Genomic DNA, 21,912 nt, shown 5'->3' on the forward strand with positions numbered 1-21,912 from the left:
CCACAGGCTCTTGATGCTTCATCGAGGTCATGATGATGCCCCTATCTCCTTCATCCTTAGAGGTACTCACGTTGCCACCCATCTCCGTGTGCTCCTCTAACTCGAGCTCCACCTCCACATCGCTCCGACTTTTCACCTCCCTAGACCCGCCAGCCAATCTCCTTCTCCTTCTCAAACTTCCTCTAGGCCTTCTTAGCTCTCTTCTTCTTCTTAGCAAGCGCTGCCTCCTTCTGGGTAGCTTGCCGAGCTATGCCCTTTGTCCCCCTTGGAAGATGCAGCCGTGATTTGTAACCCACGAGTCCCTACAAAATGAACAACCCAAAACCAAAACAAAGGAGAGCAAGAGGGAAAAGGTCATGGAATAAGAAGAGGGGAGCATACTAGACTAGACAGCTTCGCGGCATGAAGAGGTCCGAGGATTCCTTCAAGGGAGTCTTTATCCCTTAGTTGCAGCACCCGATCGAGTCGACTCCAGACTTTGTCCTTTGGCAACTCCCGCTATGACGCGTGGTCAGGATCCGTTAGGCCAGAGTATGCCCACATCGGCCACCTCCTCTCTGCCAGTGGGGCGGCTTGATGGTGGAAGAAGGTGTGGAAGACCCATAGCCCATCGAGGCCATGCTGCACCAGCTTCTGAAGCTCCACCTCGATGACCTCCAGCTTGTTTTGCTGACCAGTGAGACCCCACAACTAGCTTTCCCTCCTCTCTGGTCTTCTTCCGGTGAACGGTGGGAATGGCATCTCTGCTAGGTTCCTAATGTAGAACCACTCACCATGACACCCCGATTGGAGTGGCAGGGGGAGTACACGGGGTAGGAGGTTGATGGTTTTGGCTTCTTCTACAAAGTAAAACCCCTAACTGGTGCGGTTCTAGGTGGCTTCCCCTCAGACAAGGCCTACCCACTGAAGATTTACCGGAAGGAGTCCACGTGCGGCTCCATCCTGAGGAAGGCCTCGTAGAGAGTGATGAAACTAGCGATGTGCAACACCCTAGTCAGATTGAAGTGGTGTAGCTCCAGGCGCCACTTGTTGAGAAGCCCACGTAAGAACCAGTCCATGGGGTATCAAGCCCGTGCTCATGGAAGGTGTGGAAGGAGACAACCTCATTGGCCTGTGGTCGTGGAATAGCTTCCCTTGGAGCAGGAGCCCTCCAATGCGCCACCTCCTTTGATGGGAGCAGCCCCTTCTCGGTTAAGACGACCAGCACCTCCTCATCTACATTGGATGGCCTCCAGTTTGACATCGCGCCCTAAATTCATGAACGAATCTATGAGTTCTCCTCTCCCTTGATTTACCCTCTCTCTCTCTCTCCTAGAAACCACTATGGCGCACGAATGGGCTTGGCGAAAAGGAAGAAGGAGGAGAGCCAGCAGTTGGAGAAAGGCGAAGGAATGGGAAGAAAACCCTCTCCCTCCCCCTATTTAATACGGATAGTGTTAGTGTAGAAAGTGACCAACAAGTAAATATTTATAGTTTTGCCATACATTATGATTGGAGGTGGCCTAGCACTCAATGACATAGGGTTTATACTTGTTCAGGTAATGTGCCTTATCTCCAGTTTGAGCCGGTCGGTGAATTTAGTCCTAAGCCTAGGTGCTCGAAGTTTGTAGTGGGGTTACAAATAAGAAAGAGAAAGATGGGGTGTATAAGAGGTCTGGTCAGCTCCAGTCGGAAGGGCTGAGAGCGATAGGAGCTCCGCTATGAGCTAAGTGTTCAAGTGTGTGCTTGAGGTCCGAACCTGGTGGTTCTATGGTTGTGAGCTAGTGAACTTGATCGATCTAATGAATCTGGAATCACTTGAATCGACCTAGATGTTGGGAGAGAGCACATCCCCTTTTATAGATGAAGGGGATGGCCTTACAAGTGAGGGGGAGAGAGTTCATATGCTTCTAAGTCTTGTTGCCCATGCCGGTGGGTACGGGATGATGGTAGGCACCCACAATACTGTTAGTCATCAGATGTACCTAGGAGGCTACGTCGTTTTGTGCAGGTATGGTAGATGTTAGTACCTGCTATACTATTGATGCCTAGAGGCATGTGAGGAGTTTCACCATGTTCACTTGGTAAGGTAAATGCCGGCGCCCACAACACTGTCGATGCCTAGAGGCATATGGGGGGCCTTACCATATGGGAGTTAATGGCGCCTACAATACTGTAGGGAAAATGTCGACACCTACAATACTATTTGTGTCAGGGTGGTTGCAGAGTACTATTCCTATAGGTGTATAGGGTATGGCCCATGGTATCGTGGTTTGACTTGTGTGCCTTGCCTTGCTTTTCTCCGTTCGTTCCCTGGTCCTTTCTGAGTGGGCGTCCCTAGTCGGTTGGTCCCAGTCGGCTCTGGTTGCGCCAGTCGGAGAAGAACAGTGAGCGAGGTATTCACGTACCCTGGTCAGAGATGTGGGGTTAGAGTTAGAAGTAGTGCTTTGGGCAGGCCTTCTGGTCAGAGAGGCCATCCAGAGGTGGGCTAGAGATCAAAGCGAGCGCTCCGGTCGGAGAGGTGGGTCGGAGTCGGAAGGCGGGTGCCGTTCCTCCTTGACTAGGCCTTCTGGTCGGTGATTGGATGCCCTCCTAGCCTATCATTCTGATACTTGGGCCAGCCCATGAGTTGTGTGTTTGTCTGCTTGGGGCAAGCCTTTGTTGGGAAGCTAGTCTACGAGGGACCCTGGGTTTATGAACCCAACAAATAGGCATGCAATGGGACGTGTCCTGACTGATGGGACGCGCCTTGACCAACAAAACATCACCTAGTTAAAACAAGATGTGGCCTGGGTAGGGCCCACCACTACCACCACCCGGGTGTAGGAAATAAGGCGCAACCGCACACAAACAACCCTCCGCCTTCCCATGCAGGGTTTGGAAGGGCCCACCAATAGGACCTCTATCAAGGAAAGACCAATGGGCTACCTGAGTCAATCGGACAGCTCAGGCGACTACCGAGAGATAGGTAAGGAGTAGTGGGATGCCCCATGTAGGCTATGCTGACTCTGTCATGAATGATAGACATGGATCCCATTCGGACATATCCGATAAGAGCTCCTCAAACCCATCACTCGAGTCATCAAGGTAACTTTACCAAACCTTCTTACTTTATTTTATTGTTGACACCATTTTTTTGCACGTGTTAAAATGATCAGAGTGGGCTAATCGGTAGGAGGAAAGTTACTGTATACACTGACAGTCGATGAAAATCAGCTTGTAAAGATGGTTGCCGATGAATGGTGGTGATCGATGGAGAGGTTGATTTAGACTCGGGCGTTGCCGATAAGGTTGGAAATGTTATTGTCGATGCCAATGAAGGAAGGCTTGAAGACTACTACCGATGGAACAGGAAGTATGCCGATGGAGAGGAGGTCGGTGAGATTTCCATTGTAATCAAGGCGGGCAGGGAAATAGATATGAGTTGATTTCCTTTTCTATATTTGTTAGAGTATGATTCATGTAAGAGTCGCGTGTTTTCTTAGATATGGACTTGGTGTCCTAGTTGTGTTTGGTTATGTTTCTTTAGATCAGGGTATAAATATAGATTGAGGGGCAATGTAATATCATCAATCAATATCAAAACCAATTTTTACTCCTATTTTGCATCTACTTACTTTTCGGCGATTTCGTCAATTTGCATATTTTCCCTTTTTATGAGTTCTCATTGATTCGGCGAGTTGCATAGCTTTAGTGCGACCTCTGGCGATTCTTGAGTTCCGCGTGAGTACCTCTTGGCCGTGGCTTCCGGGCGTATCGCTGTTGTCAGGACCAAAGTGCTCGTATCTTCATCCTTGTCGATTAACAGGTCAAATCGACTGGCACGCTTTGGATATCGATTCGGGTATTAGCCCTTTGTGTTTGCAGATCCACTTTTGCATCAACACATCTTTTGGCACGCCCGGTGGGACAAATCAATCCGATCAGTATGTTCAATTCTGAGATTGATTCAGGGAATATTATCGCGGTATTAGAAGAGGATCTTAAGGAAGAGCAGAGGTAGGCTATGGAAAAGGCTATAGAAGAATATAGGTAGCTTTGTCTGAAATCGTTTAGCCTGAACAAGAGTGGACAAGTCATCCAGAAGCAAGATTTGCCGTTGCCTCGGCAGGTTACCTTTGACTCCAATCCTGGTAAACTTCAAGAGATGGTTAATTCTACAGTAAATCATGCTTTGATTAATCATTCTAATGTACTGTCCAATACTGTTCATAATGATGTGGTTTGAACTCTCAAAGAAGGACAAGCGTCACAGCATTATGTTGGGCCTGCCTATCACCAACCAGAGCCGGCATCTGTTAATACTCCATCGGCTCCCTCGGCCGTTGTGGGTACAGAAGTTACTTCTCCTCCAGTATCGGCAGGCTTACCTAATATTCAATCTACACTGATACGATCAGATCCGGTACTACCAGGAGGACGAGTTCAGCTTAATACAGATCTAGCGGCATCAGCTATGTCAGGCCCTGTGTCTCAGAATAGCTAGATTCCTGCTAATTAGTGGGGATATGATATGCCTCCGGAGTCATCTGCTTTCAATCCTGGGTTACCTCAAGTATTTGACGCAGTAGGAAAAGCTCCTATACCATCGGCTGTTTCGCCGATGGCTCAAGTGCCTCAATATGCCACAGCAATTACTGTGCAACCAACTCCAGGAGGTTTCCAGATGCCTTTGGTTCAAACACCCAGTTCAAGTCCATCGGCAAGCTTACTGCCGATGCAGCAGAAAGCCTCTGTTATGAGTCAAACTGGGGTTCAGTTCATGCCTCAAGCTGGTTATAATTATCCAACAATGTTAGCAAATTACCAGCCATTGATAAGTTTTGTACCGATGAGTTCTAATAATGGTTGGTCAGGATAGTTACCTGTTCAACATACAGTTCAGCAAAATCAATAGGTTGCAGGGATTCAACAAGGTCATATGCAAGCTGGTTTCTAGAATCAAGCATCGACAGCTCAGCCGATGAATCCTTTCCAATAGGTTAATGGACCACAAGTAACAGCAAATATGCCAATTGCTGGAGATCGTGGGCCACAAAGATATGTGGAGGGATATCAGCAGGCACCTCCCGTAGAAATTCAGCCAGTTCATCATCAGGAGGCTGATGCTTTTTGGGCCGATAGGATAGCAGAAATTATGAAGGATCAGTTTGGGATAAAGCCCAAGGTCAATACCTATTCTTATTGGACTCCATACCCTCCTGCATATGATTTAATTCCTCTCCCAAATCGGTACAAGGTACCAGATTTCACTAAATTCTCTGGGCAAGATGACACATCAATAATGGAACACGTTAATCGCTTCATTATTCAATGTGGAGAGGCAGCTAGCAGAGATGAATTAAGAGTTCGATTATTTTCATCATCTTTGTCTAGATCGGCATTTACATGGTTCATTTCATTACCACTAAATTCTATTATTACTTGGGTTGATCTAGAAAAACAATTTCATAAGTATTTCTTTGCTGGAATCCATGAAAAGAAGCTTACTGATTTAGTAAAGTTGAGACAGCGTAATGATGAATCGGTAGAAAGCTTTGTGCAAAGGCTACGAGATGTAAAAAACAAGTGCTACAGCCTGGTGCTAGATGATCGGCAGCTTGCCGATCTGGCTTTCCAAGGATTATTGCCACATCTTAAAGACAGATATGCTTCTTAGGAGTTTGAAAGCCTCAGTCATCTTGTGCAAAGGATCTCTGATCAAGATACTAGGGTCTTTGAACCTAAAAAGAATTGGAGTAAAAAAGTATCATTTGTTGAAGTAGGAGATTCTGATTCTGATGAAGAACCAGTTATCGGCTTAGTTGAGTGGGTTAAGAATAAAAAGCCAATATCTTGTCCCTTTGGTCAGAAAGAGCCAGAAAAGTTTACCTTTGATATCACCAAGGCCGACAAAATATTTGATCTTCTGCTTCAAGAGGGCCAAATTAAGTTGTCACCTAATCATGTTATCCCATCGGCAAAAGAGTTGAAGAAGATCTTGTACTGCAAATGGCACAATGCAACTTCACATAGTACAAATGAGTGCAAGGTGTTTAGGCAACAGTTACAATCAGCTATTGAATCTGGGAGAATTAAGTTTGGTACTTCTAAAGCCCAGAAGCCAATGAAAATTGATCAACACCCTTTTCCAGCAAATATGTTGGAGGCCAAAGGGAAGACCAAGGTATTGACGTCAGAGGCTGCTGAGAAAAACGCATCAGTAGATCCCCAACATCGGATAACTACCAATGATGCAAAAAGTAAGGGTTTGCTGGGAGAAAGCAGTAGTTCCAAAAATCCTCCTCGATCTGGCATTGTGATTACCCATCAAAGGCAGCAGGAGGATTGGCGTCAGCGTAAGGACCGATATCGACAACAGCAAGAAGAGAGACGTCAGGAAGAATGGTATCGGCATAAAAATCATTGGAGGTGCCCATTTTTCATCCATTGTTGGGAAGAAGGTATTAAATTGCCAACTGTTGAAAATTGCCCTAAGTGCAATGGTTATTACGGGGTCAATCGGTCAGAAAGGAGGTTTCAACCTGGCAATCAGGGTTTATTCATCAATGAGCCGATTAGACGCAGAGCGTCAGTGCATGATCGGCTAGGGGGCAGACTTAGTGTACATAAAAGGCTTGGTAAACGCGCTGAATACTTTCCAAGAAATCAAGAGGAGCTTGAGGAAATGGCAAACGCAAGAGTTCCCAATGAAGAAATATTCTACAGGGACCCTAATATACGCCGTGTAGAATCAACTAGGACTTGTTATCAGCTAGTTTGGAAAACCAAGTTTCCTCGGTGGTGCCCGGAGGGTCTGACAAAGACACAGAGAAGAAGGATGCAACGTGAGCATCAGGAGGATTTATACCGAGAGGAAAATTCCTCCAATGAGAGGTCCGGTCATCAGCAGTGGCAGGTAAAACATAAAAATAAGGGTCCATCGGCAGATGTTAATATGGTATTCGTGTTGCCGATGGAGTTTTTGGCACTATCTGATAATGAGGACGAAATTGTTCTTTCTGATCAAGTAGCTCAGTTGACACTAGATCCAATGATGGCTGTTTTTGAGAAACCTACTGATGATGAGAGACAGCATCTTAAGGCTTTGTTTGTGAAAGGCAGAGTTTATGGGCAGCCTGTATCTAAGATACTTATCGACGGAGGGGCTGCAATTAATATTATGCCTTATGTGATGTATCGGAAACTTGGTAAGGGAGATCAAGACTTGGCCAAAACCGATATGATGCTGAAGGATTTTGAAGGCAATGTGTCACCGGCTAAAGGGGCGGTATTCGTCGAATTGACTATCAGCAGTAAAACCTTGCCGATGACGTTCTTTGTTATTAATGGCAAGGGTGCATATAATCTGCTTCTAGGGAGGGATTGGATTCATGCTAATTGTTGTGTTCCTTCTACAATGCATCAATGCCTCGTACAGTGGATTAGGGATAAGATTGAGTTTGTCCCTGGTGATTCTTCTTATATCATCGCATCGGCAGAATCAGATACTTATGAGTGAACTAAATGCATATCAGGAGAAGTTTGGGAAAAAGAGTTCCTTAGAGTTGCTGATTATGAAATTCCACCGATCCAAGCAGTCAGTTATGAAGAAGAGTTTTAATGGATAGGTTTGCCGATGATGGAAAATTAGGTCAAGGGTTCACATCGACAGATGATTTGGTAGAAGTAGATATTGGTGATGGCGATAGGCCAAGACCTACTTTTATTAGTGCTAAGTTAGATTCCAAGTGTAAGCAGCAAATGACTGATTTGTTAAAAGAGTATAAAGATTGTTTTGCTTGGGATTATACTGAAATGCCTGGATTAGACCGATCGATAGTTGAATATCGGTTACCTATCAAATCTAGATTTCAGCCACATCAGCAGCCAGCGCGCCGATGCAACCCTAATATACTTCCTGACATTAAGGCCGAAATAACTAAATTAATTGAGGCACAGTTTATTCGACAGTGTCGATATGCAGAGTGGATCTCTAATGTGGTTCCTGTTTATAAGAAAAATGGAAAACTTCGTGTTTGTATTGATTTCAGGAATCTTAACAAAGCCACACCGATGGATGGCTATCCAATGCCGATTGCTGATTTGTTGATTGATGCTACAGCCGGACATCAAATTATCAGCTTCATGGATGGTAATGCAGGTTACAATCAAATATTCATGGCTGAAGAAGATATTCCCAAGACTGCTTTCAGATGTCTAGGTCATGTAGGGTTGTTTGAGTGGATAGTCATGACGTTTGGTTTGAAAAATGCCGGCGCTACTTATCAAAGAGCTATGAACTTTATTTTTCATGAATACATCGGCACATTAGTGGAGATCTACATTGATGACGTAGTGATTAAGTCTGGAGATATCACAAAACATCTAGCCAATTTACGAAAGATATTGGAGTGCACAAGGAAGCATGGATTGAAGATGAATCCTAATAAATGTGCATTTGGTGTATCGGTAGGTCAATTTTTGGGTTTTATGGTGCATCAATGGGGCATCGAAATCAGTAGAAAGTCTATTGATGCAATTAACAAGGTGGTTGCCCCTGCCACTAAAACTGAATTGCAATCTTTGATCGGTAAGATTAATTTCATTAGAAGATTCATATCTAATCTGTCGGGAAGGATCAAGGCTTTCAGTCCATTACTTAAATTGAAAGCCGATCAGGAATTTGTATGGGGAGCTGAGCAGCAGTTAGCCCTAGATGAGATTAAGAAATATTTGACAAATCCTCCAGTGCTAGTTCCACCTCAACACGGGAAACCTTTCAGGTTGTATTTGTCAACTGATGATACCATTATCGGTTCAGCTCTTATTCAAGAATTTGAAGGGAAAGAGCGTGTTATTTATTATTTGAGCAAAAGATTAGTGGATGCTAAGACAAGGTATTCGGCCATCGAAAAATTATGTCTGTGTTTATACTTTTCTTGTGTCAAATTAAGACATTATTTGTTATCTGCCAAATGCACGGTCATTTGCAAAGACGATGTAGTCAAGTATATACTGTCGATGCCGATATTAAGTGGTAGAATCGGCAAGTGGATTTTAGCATTATCAGAATTTGAACTACGTTACGAATCGACTAAGGCAGTTAAGGGGCAGGTTATGGCTGATTTTGTCACTCAGCATTGTAACACAGTGGACTCTCTGGAGGTTGCTCCTTGGACACTTTTCTTCAATGGGTCCACATGTGGTGAAGGAGCAAGTATCGGCATTGTATTGATTTCACCTCAAGGAAAGAAGTATGAATTTTCATTGCCGATTGTTGCTACATCGACAAACAATCAGGCTGAATACCAAGCCTTGATAAAAGGGTTAGAATTGTTGAAGGAGATACGTGCCGATGTTGTTGAAATCTTTGGTGATTCTATGCTAGTTATAAATCAATTGGCTGGGATTTATGAATGCCGAAGTGAAGTTTTAATTTCGTATTATGAAAGATGTTTGCAATTGTTGAAAGGGTTTAGAGATTTTTGTCTTGAACATATTTCTCGACTGCATAATGAAGAGGCTAATCGACTAGCTTAGTATGCTTTAGGGTATCAGCCTATTCGGGAAGTGCTAACATCGGTAGTCGGTACCGATGACTGGAGAAAGGAGATTGTCGATTATTTAAAGGATCCATATAAAAAGGTTGAAAGACGTATAAGGTTCCAAGCTACCAAGTATGTGCTCCTCGATGATGAATTATATTATCGAACTATAGATGGAGTTTTAATCAAATGTGTTAGCAGTGATGAATCGAAGAGCTTGATGGGTGAAATTCATGAAGGAGTGTGTGGAGCGCATCAATCGGCTTTCAAGATGAAGTGGATGATCCGAAGGAATGGATACTATTGGCCGACTATTCTTGAAGATTGTTTTAAGTATTTTAAAGGATGTCAGGGGTGTCAAAAGTTTGGTAATGTTCAAAGAGCGCCTGCATCGGCTATGAACCCTATAATTAAACCTTGGCCGTTCTGGGGATGGGCTATCGATCTCATCGGTCAGATTTATCTGCCATCGAGCAAAGGACATAAATTTATTCTGGTTGCTACCGATTATTTCACAAAATGGGTTGAGGCAATTCCTTTAAAAAAGGTGACATCGGCTAATATGATCGATTTTGTGAAAGAGCATATTGTCTACCGATTTGGTATTCCTCAAACTATCACTACCGATCAGGGTACTATGTTTACATCAGGAGAATTTGATGAGTTTGTTGTAGGTATGGGAATTAAAGTTTTAAATTCTTCTCCATATTATGCTCAAGCTAATGGTCAGGCTGAGGCTTCTAACAAAGGGATCATCAAACTCATTAAGCGCAAAATTAAAGAAAATCCTAAGAGGTGGCATACAGTATTAAATGAAGCCTTGTGGTCATATCGGATGTCATGTCATGGTGCAACCAAAGTAACGCCTTATCAGTTAGTATATGGACACGATGCAGTATTGCCTTGGGAAATTAAAACTGGCTCTAGGCGAATACGTTCTCAAAATCAGCTGACAGCCGATGATTGTGATATTCTTATGAAGGATGAGTTGGAAGATGTGGTGGGTCATCGGTTAAGGGCTCCAGTTAGCATTGAAGAAAATAAGAAAAGAGTAGCCAGATGGTATGACAAGAAGGTGAAGGTAAAGGAGTTTGCCGAAGGAGATCTGGTTTGGAAATTGATTTTACCGATTGGGACTAAAAGTTCAAAGTTCAGAAAGTGGTCTCCTAATTAGGAAGGTCCATATCGGATAAATCAGTCTGTTCCTAGTAACGCATATATTCTAGAAACCCTCGAAGGGGTCATGTTTCCTAGAGCATTAAATGGAAAATATTTAAAGAAATATTACCCTAGTATCTGGATGGATGCATAAAAGTATAAGTGCCGATAACAGTCCTATCGGCTAGAATTATACAAGGATGTCAATGTCTCGTAAAGTGCCAATGCAATAGACAAGATTTACAAGTTTAACAAGGATTGGATAGCCAATATCGCACGCAGGCGAATCTGGTCGGCTTCCTTCATGTCTTTGATGTCTTCATCGGCAGCACCCTCCACAGGCTTGAGTTTTTTCTTCATGGCCAAGGCTTTGCGAGCCTGGGTGTCTCTTTCTTGCTGAAAGGCCTTGATGGCATTGGGTAGCTGGCTTTCTTCTTGTTGAGCATGAGTTAAGGCTGCTTTGACTTCTTTCAATTCGGCCAGTAGAGCCATCTTCTTTGCCGATAAATCTAAGATTTTCTGCTTAAGTTCAGCGCCCGAAGTCTACAAGTTGCCGATGCCCTTGTGCTTCTCATCGGCAATTTGCTTCAGTTGTAGCATCTCTTCTTTGAGTTGAGCCTGAGCTGCTCTATCGGCAATGCGTTGAGCAGCCCGTTGATATTGCAGTTGGCGGCTTTCTAAATGGGCTGCTGGGAAGAGTACTTCTTCAACATCGGTAGGGACCTGGCCATGGATTATTTTGAAAATTGACTTTGCGGGGTCCGAGTCATCTACCAGTTGGGCGGTATCCTGCTGTAACAAGTTCAAGAGAGCTTCCAACTTGGACTTAGTTTCTGCCGATATTGTTCCCAGTGCAAGGGAAGAACTTGTTTCCTCTCCATCATCGTCAGAAACGTCAATGGCAAAGGAGAATAGGCTGTTTGGGGAGTCTTGTTCCTGAGGAAAAGAAAAGAAGGTCAGTTAAGGATAAGTATGAGTATTATAAATTGACTAGATCAATCGGTTTACCTGTTTCAAGGCAATTTCCTGTGCTTGACTGGAGGAAGCAGTCTGGAGTATGCCGTGTGGAGGATCGGCTGAGCTTGCCGATGGGATATCCTCTGTGACCTCATCAGTGGTTGGCTCTTGGGGTATGATGATCGATGACATTGGGGCAGATGTGGGGATCGACATGGACTTCTATCGTTTTGGCTGTGCCTCGGCATCTATTAAGGCTTTGCGCTTTGCTTGGGCATCAGCAACGGTTGGCTGGGGGGCATCGGCACTTGTTGGTTGTGAAGCTTGGACATCTGGTACGCTTGCCGATGTACCCATTTGTTGCTGCAAAACAAGTATAAGGTATGATATTTAATAGATAAAATGTGAAATCAAAGGGATACCTCTGAAGGTTTGTCAGAAGAAGTGGTGCTTGATATCGGAGGAATTGCCGATGATGATCCAGCAGCGGCTCTTACCCCCTGATGATTAATGTTAATACAATTTGTGATCGGCATGAGTAGAAATAAACAAGGTTGTTACCTTGAATTCCTTGACTAGGGTTGTAGCAGCAGCCGATGGAGTGGCCCTAGCTATAGCCAATTTGGACTTGGAGGTGATGGTCTTGGCACGGGTCTTCTGGTGAGTCAAAGCAGCTAAGGTGGGGGCATTGTAGCCGATCGGTGATATCGGGGAAATAGGTCGAAGATCGAAGGGTTTCCCACTTTTGCTCATAGTTGGTGCTGGGTTGTTAACCTATCAAGAGAAGGTTAGTTACCGATATATGAGAGGAAAAAGCAGAAGAGAGTTAAAAGAAACTTACTGCGTCATCAGGAATGGCGTATTCAGGGTCAATCATGTGCCGATATGTGTGAGCAGATGTTGCAAACAGTTGTTCCCTCCACTCTCGCCACCATTGCTTATATGAATCGGTGATGAAAGATACTGGTGTCCAGATGGATAGATCGACATCTGTAGTATCGGCATCGGGGGAGAGTCGCACTACCTTGCTCCAATTCGTTCCGCTAGTGATTGTTTCTCTGGGTTTGATCACATCGGCAAAACAAAGTTTGATTGGCAGTTGCCCAAAAGCCAATTGATGGGATACTGCCGATGGATTGTAAAACTCATACGTGGTATTGGTATTTTTCCCGCTACCGAATGTGTTTACTGGGATTGCCCTAGGAGTAATGATGGCCATCATGAGTTCGTTATCCTGATTCAGACTGTCATCGGCAAAGTTGAAAAGAAGGGGGAATCTGTTTTCTTCGTCAATATAAGGTACCCAGGCCCTATGATCACAAGAAAGACCATTGTAGAAGCTTTGGAAGAATCTGCCGATCTGGTCTTCATTGGCCTCTGTTCTAGGGAGGACAATTATAGCTTCACCAAAATTGAGGGGTGAGCGTGTTGCCGATTCCTCATCCCCAAGCACATGGTCTTCAGCAATTTCTCGTGGGAATTGTTGGGCAAAGAAGTCCCATTGCAAACGTTTGTGCATATGGGTATTCAGCCACATGTTGATAAACCACCACGGGCCTCCTAAGTTGCCGATGGGTTCACCAAGCAAAAGTTTCTGAGACACTTGATGAAGAAGATGATAAGTGGAGCTCAGAAGGTATAGGCCAAGAGGGAACCTTACACCATTGGACAAGAGTTCAGCCGTGGGGAGGAAGGCATTGGTTGGTCCTACTGATTGACCACAGAAGATAAATTTTTCTAACCACATATTCAAGAATGTGGCGTGTTCCCTCTGGTTAACTGTCCCGGTCTTCTGGCATTCTTGAATGTATCCTGTCCAACCGCCGATGTTGCGGGTATTCACCCTATATTCAGATTTTCTGCCATAGATGGAGCCTTCATCGGCAGTTGAAATATCCAAACCAGTGAGCATGTAGACATCGGCAAGTGTGGGAGTAGCTGGGCCATGTCCAAACATAAAAGTGTTTGTTGTGTCTGACCAGAAGTAAGCAGCTGCAATCATCATTGACTCATTCTTTTGCATATCGGCAATAGATAGCCTAATGCATTGGTCTAGCTTCCGTTCTGCCCAGTGTACTTGCATCAACCTATTAACCCTCAAGTACCAGTCTTTCCACCCTTTGGTGGTTTTGGGCCAAGATCGGAATGTATCTTTCCATAAATTCAAAGAGAAATTTTGGGCTTTAAAGGGGATTTTGTTAACCTCTGCATTAATCAGATCAGTTGGATCTGGGTTGCCCATTGGTCCTAGGCATTGGACATGCGGCTGATCGGTTGGAATAACTAATTTGTTGCGCAGTTCCTAAGTTTAGAGGATCCGGAGAACAAAAGAAAAGAAAAATTACTAACCGTATGAATTCGCAAAGACCAGAGGAATCGAGGTAAAAGGTAATGGAAGTGGAACGAACCGCAGGGACGTCGAAGTTGATTGCCATTATCTTGAGGAAGATGGGGGCACGAGCCGGAGACTCGAGGTTGATGCTGGAGAAGAGTTCTTGTTGGTTGAGGTCGCGCAGTTGTTCGTCGGAGTCACCACCGGAAAGAGAAAATGTCAAGGATTGGAGTCTGAGGGTAGAAGACGAGCGTTCCGGAGAAATCTATTTATAGGCCGATTGGAGTAGGGGTATTTTGGACTTATCTCTATGCCGCGCGCATGTAGGTCGAGGTGGTTCAGATGGATATGGTAACTATTCGCACGATAATCAGGGGATTGTGCAGATGAGTTGATGGCAAGTAATCATGACTTGGAAGAAGTATCGGTATAGGATGTTTTAATTCTAAAAGTGGCGGCATTATTATGTTAGGATCTTGCCGATGGATTATTGTTTCAGTATCTTAACCATAATCAAGGCAGGAGTGGTTGGCAATTATGCGATATTTGCTGAGGTGCGTGAATCAGGATTAGATTTGATTAGATTTGATAACAGATCAAGTTTTGGCTTGAAGGATGAGTTACGGTAGTTGGGCGAAGGCAAACGTTATCTGGAGTAAATTTCGGAGCATTAATGGTTTTATACTCCGAAATTAGGGGGCATGTGTTGACACCATTTTTTTGCACGTGTCAAAATGATCAGAGTGGGCTAATCGGCAGGAGGAAAGTTACTGTATACACTGACAGCCGATGAAAATCAGCTTGTAAAGATGGTTGCCGATGAATGGTGGTGATCGATGGAGAGGTTGATTTAGACTCGGGCGTTGCCGATAAGGTTGGAAATGTTATTGTCGATGCCAATGAAGGAAGGCTTGAAGACTACTGCCGATGGAACAGGAAGTATGCCGATGGAGAGGAGGTCGGTGAGATTTCCATTGTAATCAAGGCGGACAGGGAAATAGATAGGAGTTGATTTCCTTTTCTATATTTGTTAGAGTATGATTCATGTAAGAGTCGCGTGTTTTCTTAAATATGGACTTGGTGTCCTAGTTGTGTTTGGTTATGTTTCTTTAGATCAGGGTATAAATATAGATTGAGGGGCAATGTAATATCATCAATCAATATCAAAACCAATTTTTACTCCTATTTTGCATCTACTTACTTTTCGGCGATTTCGTCAATTTGCATATTTTCCCTTTTTACGAGTTCTCATTGATTCGGCGAGTTGCATAGCTTTAGTGCGACCTTCGGTGATTCTCGAGTTCTGCGTGAGTACCTCTTGGCTATGGCTTCCGGGCGTATCGCTGTTGTCAGGACCAAAGTGCTCGTATCTTCATCCTTGTCGATTAACAGGTCAAATCAACTGGCACGCTTTGGATATCGATTCGGGTATTAGCCCTTTGTGTTTACAGATCCACTTTTGCATCAACATTTATTTTCTAATGCATGATCATTCATTCATCCTTTCCCATACACGCATTCACACATTCATCCATACAATCATTTATTCGACATGTGCGACGACCGATCGGGGTTCGAAGGCTCTAGGCCACCTCGCGTCAAACAGAGCCAGAGGAGAAAATGCAGATGAGCCCCAGCGGCCCTCACCCAATCTGCTCGGAAGCAGACAGGGTCATCTTGACCTTCTCATTCGATCTTAACCTCGAGCTATGCCTACAAAATCTCCATCGAGGGGAGGCCAGCGGTCCACCTGAGTCGATCTCTGAAACGGCTTAGACATTTGCCAGGAGGCGGGTTAAGGAGCAGTGGAATGCCACATGAGGGCTATGCCGACCCCATTATGAACAACGGCAGATTCCACTCAGACATACTCGTTAGAGAGCTCATCGAGCATGTCACTCGAGCCATCGAGGCAAGTGACATTAGCTCAGCCCCTCCGGTTGAGGAAACCGCTCATGGGGTAACGTACGAAACTAGACCAACCCCTCGGCCACGCCCGGCACTTGGGTCCATGCTCCATCATGGCCGACCCTCCCTGGGCGCACTGGATGTTTGGGCTGGCGGCCTAACGCCTGGGTCTGCGCTCCCAGAAACGATGGCTTAGAACCTAGGAAGGGGATACGTGAGAAAACAAGAGACATTTTTCCCTACTAATTTTGCTATCCTCTCCTCGATCTTTAGTGACATCTGACCCCAGCAACAGTAAGGGGTCAAATCTCACTCGGGGGCTACACCCACCGAGTGCGCTTGCGTGCACCCACTGGCAAGTCAAAAAATCCCCCAGGTGATTCTACCCGAATTGCCTAGGGGCTCGGGGGCTACACCCACCGGATATGCTCGCGCGCACCCACTGGTAAGTCAAAAAATCCCCTAGGAGATTTCTAGGACCACCAAGGCTACACCTCTTGCATGGCTCCGCTTCGGCTAACCCCCAAGGGTAGGTTCTGCCTCGGCCAATGTCTGAGCACGGGCTCCACCTCGCCCGACATATGAGGGCTGGCTCTGCCTCACCCGATGTTCGAGGGCTGGCTCCGCCTCGGCTAGCCCCCGAGGGTAGGCTCTACCTCGGCTGATGTCTGAGGGCTGGCTCCGCCTTGCCCGATGTCTAAGGGCTAGCTCCGCTTAGCCCGATCCCTCAGACACGGTTCCTAACAGAAGCTCATGTCGTCGCCAACCACTACGGGCCAGAAAGTACAACCCCAGGTCAAACTTCTGGCATCGTGCAGGGAGCGGTCACATCTCAGCACGACCCATCTACGTGACATGTCATTCTAGGGGACTCACATCGACCCACAGTGATGGACGTATGGTCACTATGCTACCTACTCCCTGTACGACCGCTGATCAACATGCTGGTTCATCGGTCCGACGCCTGGGTCCTCGCTCCATTGCGCCTGACGGCGATTCACGATCTTACACCCACCCGTTGCTCTCGTACAACGAGTATAAATAGCCCCTTCATGACTTTGCGGAAGTCCCAAATGGGCTCGGGGGCTCCTGTCGGGTTCATAAACCTAGGGTCCCCGATAGGCCTGCTTCCTAGCAAAAGCTCGGCCCAACAGACGGAATTACAACAACACGTGACTCCTAGGCCATCTCAGATACCTAATGATATTTCGGAAGAGCTATCCAGTCTCTGACCAGAAGGCCTGGCCAAGGAGGGGACGATGCTCGCTTCCGACTCCGACCTGCTTTTCCGACCAGGAATACACCGAACCTCTGCTTACAGCTCTTCTCCGACCGACACGGTCGGAGCTGATTGGGAACGACCGATCGGGGACTCCCGCTCGGAGAGGACCCAAGAATCAGGTGGAGCATATAAGGCAAGGCGCTCAAGTCAACCGCAATACCGAGGACCGTACCCTGCACACCTACAGGACAGTACTGCCAGGCCATGGCAGAAGGGTGCTATGCAACCTTCTAGACATGTCAGAACACAAACAATATTGTGGGTGTCGACATTTGTCCTACAATATGGTAGGCGCTGATATTTGCCATACCAGACGAACACGATGGAGCCTGCCACATGCATCTGGGCGTCAATAGTATTGTGGGTACCGACAACTGTCTTGTACCCGAAGGCGTGGGCAACAAGACTAGATAGCACATACACTCACTCTCTCACTTGTAAGGCCATCTACTTCATCTATAAAAGGGGAAGCGCTCTCTCCCAACTGAGAGGACAGTCATTCGGACTCTCTCTCTGCTAAGCATTAGACATTCTGAGCACTCGAATAACTTCACAACTTTAGAACTCTAAAGCTACACAGAGCATACGTTCTAATACTTAGCGCACATTGGAGCTCCTGTCACTTTTGGCCCTTTGGTTCAGAGTCCGATCGGACCTTTAACACCTCATTCTTATTCCCACTCGTTTGTAACCCCACAACAAACTTTGAGCACCTGGGCTTAGAAATAAAGTCGCCGATCGACTGAAATTGGATATAGGGCACGTTGCCTGAACCAGTATAAATCATGTGCCATTGAGTGCTAGGCTACATCCGATTACAACGCACAGAAAAAACTATAAATATTTACTTGTTGGTCACTTTTCGCACCGACACATACAATTCATGACTGAACATAAAAAAGAATATTGTTGTGAATTCAATAAATAGATTGCTGAAGCAGTAAGCAACAGCTAGTTACCAAAATGTCATACAGAAGAAAATGTGACCAGGAAAATGTACCTTAGGAATGGTTCTAGTGCTAAGGAAGGCCCGAGCTGAAGCTTCTCCCACGAATTAAAATGGGACCAGACTTCTGCAATGCAAAAAAAAAAATTGACCAAAAAGTAAATCAAATGTACATGATAAAATGTCGATCTTAATACAGGACGCATCCAAGGACAATCGAATCACAAATGTCGATCTGAATAAAACCGTCACGAGTTAACGGGCCAGAAATATCCATGGGTGCATATCCATAACGGAAAAAAGATAATTTCAGTGACGGTCTCAAAATCCGTCACCGAGAATCCGTCATGGATTAACAAGTTTTTTGTCGCGAATACCGCTTGGGGGGAGGCGGGAGCGTGCGAGCGGGACATGACAGGGTGGAGTCAGTGAGCAGCGGCACTGCAGTGTCAAGCACGAGGACGAGGCAAGAGGCTGCCTGGATAATTCTTTGGGGGAAAATCATACAGTGGAGTACATCGAGAAAACCAAAAAATTAAGACCTATCATGGAAATAGCCGCATGGAGTACAACGTAAATATAAGTGCAATCATTTAGCAACAAAGTATTTGCATAGTGCATTGTGTTTGCAAACATTGCAATCACGTGTCTATTGGCAGGAACAGAGTAAAAAAAAAGTTTGAGGAAATGTGCTTGCCTTGTGGGTGCATATGTTTTTATTGTTAGGATGCGTGTGGTGAAAATTTGATCATAATCACTTTCTTCGGGGTGTGTCCACACCACTACCAACTATGTAGTTCTTGGGAGCATACTACTTCAAGTTTTAAACTTTAAGTTTTTATTTGGATATTCTACATTCTCCAAACTCCAGAGCACTATTCCATGAATTAACATTAACATGAAAATCATATATATCTGACTATTTACCAGACCATTATGCAATTAAAATAGTAATTGGTGAACCTGGTCAAGGATCACAGAGTATACATACCGTTGAACAATTCAAATATGAGGAAGCTTGGTCTAGAGCTCCAGATTACAAGGATGCAGTGGAACAATTCTAGAAAGATGGATATACACTGGCCCTAGAAATCTCCAATCCATATGTAACAACTTGCAAAGAATGGCTGGTTTATTGAAACAAATGGAGCAGAGATTCCTTTGGGCCTGTCCGTAAGGAGAATAAGAAGCTTCAAAGTCGCTTGTCCAGGCTATCTCTATCAAGTGCCACAACTTTTTTTCCATAGGAAAAGTAAAAATATCAAACAAAGGCTTTGTGAGTTGTTCGAAAGGGAGGAAATCATGGCTCTCGACAACAACCAACAGTGGACTGGCTCCAAGTGAAGGATCGGAACACAAAACTTTTTCATGCAAGAGCATCATCCCGTAGAAGAAATAACAAAATAAGATATTTATCAAAGGAAGATGGTACAAAATGTGAAGATCAAGAAGCTATTAAAGGTATGGCTAAGGACTTCTACATGAACTTGTTCTCTTCTGAACCAAATGCTAATAGTGAAGCCATCCTTGATGCGGTTCTTACAAAAGTGAATCCAAGCATAAATGAAGAATTATGCAAACCATATACTGCTGAGGAGATCAAAGAGGAACTGTTTCAAATGGGCCCGAGAAAAGCTCCAGGACCAGATGGGTTTCCAGCTCTATTTTATCAACAAGATATTGGGATTTATTACACAAAGATATATGTCAAGCAGTAAGGAGATTTATATTAGAAGATGAGATCATGGAAGGTTTATGCGACACAACTCTTGTGCTCATTCCTAAAGTGCCCAAACCAGAACATCTAAATAATTTCAGACCAATCAGTCTATGTAATATTATTTACAAAATAGCCTCAAAGTTCTATCTAATCGTTTGAAGGTTTTCCTTTCAGATATAATTTCTGAAGAGAAAAGTGCTTTTGTGACAGGAAGGTTAATTATGAATAATTTGCGGATCACATATGAATGCTTACACACAATAAGGAGACAACAATCAAAGACACCTTTCTTTGCTTTGAAAATTGATATGATGAAAGCTTATGACGGGGTGGAATGGGCTTATTTACCTAGTGTATTACATAAGCTAGTTTTTCATGATTTATGGATATCTATGGTTATGCGGTGTGTTTGCTCGATGAACTATGCTATAAGGATTAATGGTGAACTAACTCAAACCTTTTTATCCAACAAGTGGCATTCGGCAAGGAGATCCAACCAGTCCATATCTTTTTCTCGTATGTCATCATTATATTATTCAAAAAGAAAGAACAAGAAGACACTTTGAGAGGAGTAAGGAATGGAATTTTAGGACCACCAATATCCTATCTTTTATTTGCAGTGATAGCATCTTTTTTACAAGGGGATAAACAAAGTGTCTCAACACTAAAATCAGTAATTTAGCTTTATAGTGAAGGGCCTGGACAGAGAGTCAATTTACAAAAGTCATCCATCTTCTTTGGGAATCGATGTCCTGAGTAATGAATGAGTTGAACATCTATAATGAGGCTTTGCAATCCACTTATTTAGGTATGCGGACTTGTATTAAAATATAAAAAATCAACACCTTTGTTTTTCTACTAGAAAGAATGTGGAGAAGAGTTTATGGATATATGGAGCAATAAATCATTATGTAGAGCTAGGAAAGAAGTTTTGCTTAAATCTGTTGTCCAAGCTATCCCTATATTGATGGGGCATTTGTGATAAAATGGGACCAATCATCTCTAATTATTGGTGTGGCATCAAAAATGAAAATAAGAATTTTTCATTGGTGCTCTTGGGAATGGCTGAATGCTCCAAAAGCATTGGGAGGAATGGGCTTTAGAGTTGTGGAATTATTTAATCAAGCACTTCTAGCAAAGCAATGTTGGCGGTTACTTATTGTGTGTCTGATTCTTTCTGTGCTAGGGTTCTTAAAAACAGATACTTTCATGATTTCTCTTTCTAGGAGGCAAGTTGCACTCGTAATGCCTCATACACCAGGAGAAGCTTGAACTTTGGAAGAACTGTTGATGAGTGGAATTGTATAGAGCGTTGGTAATGGAAGGAAAATACCTTTATCCAGTGTTTCCATTTGATACCTGGCGTTTTAGCACAATTTGCCCTGGATTTTCTAATTGATGAACAACACAGTCAATCAAATGAGGAGTTACTGCAGGCTTGTTACTATGAGGATACTGCTAGTGCCATACTAAAAATTCCTTTAAGTCATAATTTTTGCGAAAGACTTTGTGCCTTGGGAAAACACCAGAAGGTATTTTTACTGTTAAATCAACATGCATGTTGCCAAAATAAAAAATAAAAAAAAGCATTTTGTTTTTCAGCACTGATGGCAAGGAAGAAACATCCAATATTCAACAAAGTCACTAGTGACCGGAAACACATTTGGAAGATACATGACCCTGAGAAAATGAAAATAGTCTCGTGGAGATTCGCTTAGGGTTGTTTACCTAAAAGAAAACAACTTTTATGCTAGCACATTCCTATCCATTGATGCTTGTTGCTTCTGTGAACAAGTAGAAATGGTGGATCACACATTCATCCAATGTCAATACGTGGCAGAAATATGGCGCGAAATGAAGAAATCGTGTGGTATAAATCATAAACTTAAGTCCCTAGTTTCTCCAAAGTGGTAATAGGGATATTTGGCTGATGCATTGATGAAGAAGCAACTATCTTTACTATAATTATCTGGCATATTTGGGATGATAGAAATGGTATTAGAAATGGGGAAATATTATTCGTCCGCATCGAATCATTGAAAAATAAAAGTATATATTCAAGTGGTAACACTTTTGTGACAGTACGCCTAATTTTTCCAACAG

The 21,912-nt window shown here is 44.0% G+C and overlaps 1 protein-coding gene across 9 annotated transcripts in view; it reads right to left on the bottom strand.

Annotated features, from left to right (window-relative positions):
* LOC136549717 (uncharacterized) overlaps positions 1 to 21,912 on the bottom strand; it is a 47,894-nt gene that overhangs the window by 18,913 nt on the left and 7,069 nt on the right. For 4 of the 9 annotated variants that reach the window (XR_010782007.1, XR_010782008.1, XR_010782003.1 and 1 more), the window contains exon 2: positions 18,144 to 18,216. Coding sequence is in view for 1 of the 9 variants with exons in the window: in XM_066541104.1 (XP_066397201.1) it covers positions 12,044 to 12,121; positions 12,183 to 12,395; positions 12,463 to 13,704 (1,533 nt within the window). In the remaining 8 variants the exon portion in view is untranslated. Of the gene's footprint in view, positions 1 to 10,804; positions 11,601 to 11,672; positions 11,985 to 12,043; positions 12,122 to 12,182; positions 12,396 to 12,462; positions 13,708 to 16,377; positions 18,031 to 18,143; positions 18,217 to 21,912 lie in introns of those variants that run through there. The other 5 variants (XR_010782002.1, XM_066541104.1, XR_010782004.1 and 2 more) reach the window with 4 other exon arrangements.

Source organism: Miscanthus floridulus, chromosome 4 (assembly GCF_019320115.1).
Source record: "Miscanthus floridulus cultivar M001 chromosome 4, ASM1932011v1, whole genome shotgun sequence".
Lineage (NCBI taxonomy): Eukaryota > Viridiplantae > Streptophyta > Magnoliopsida > Poales > Poaceae > Miscanthus > Miscanthus floridulus.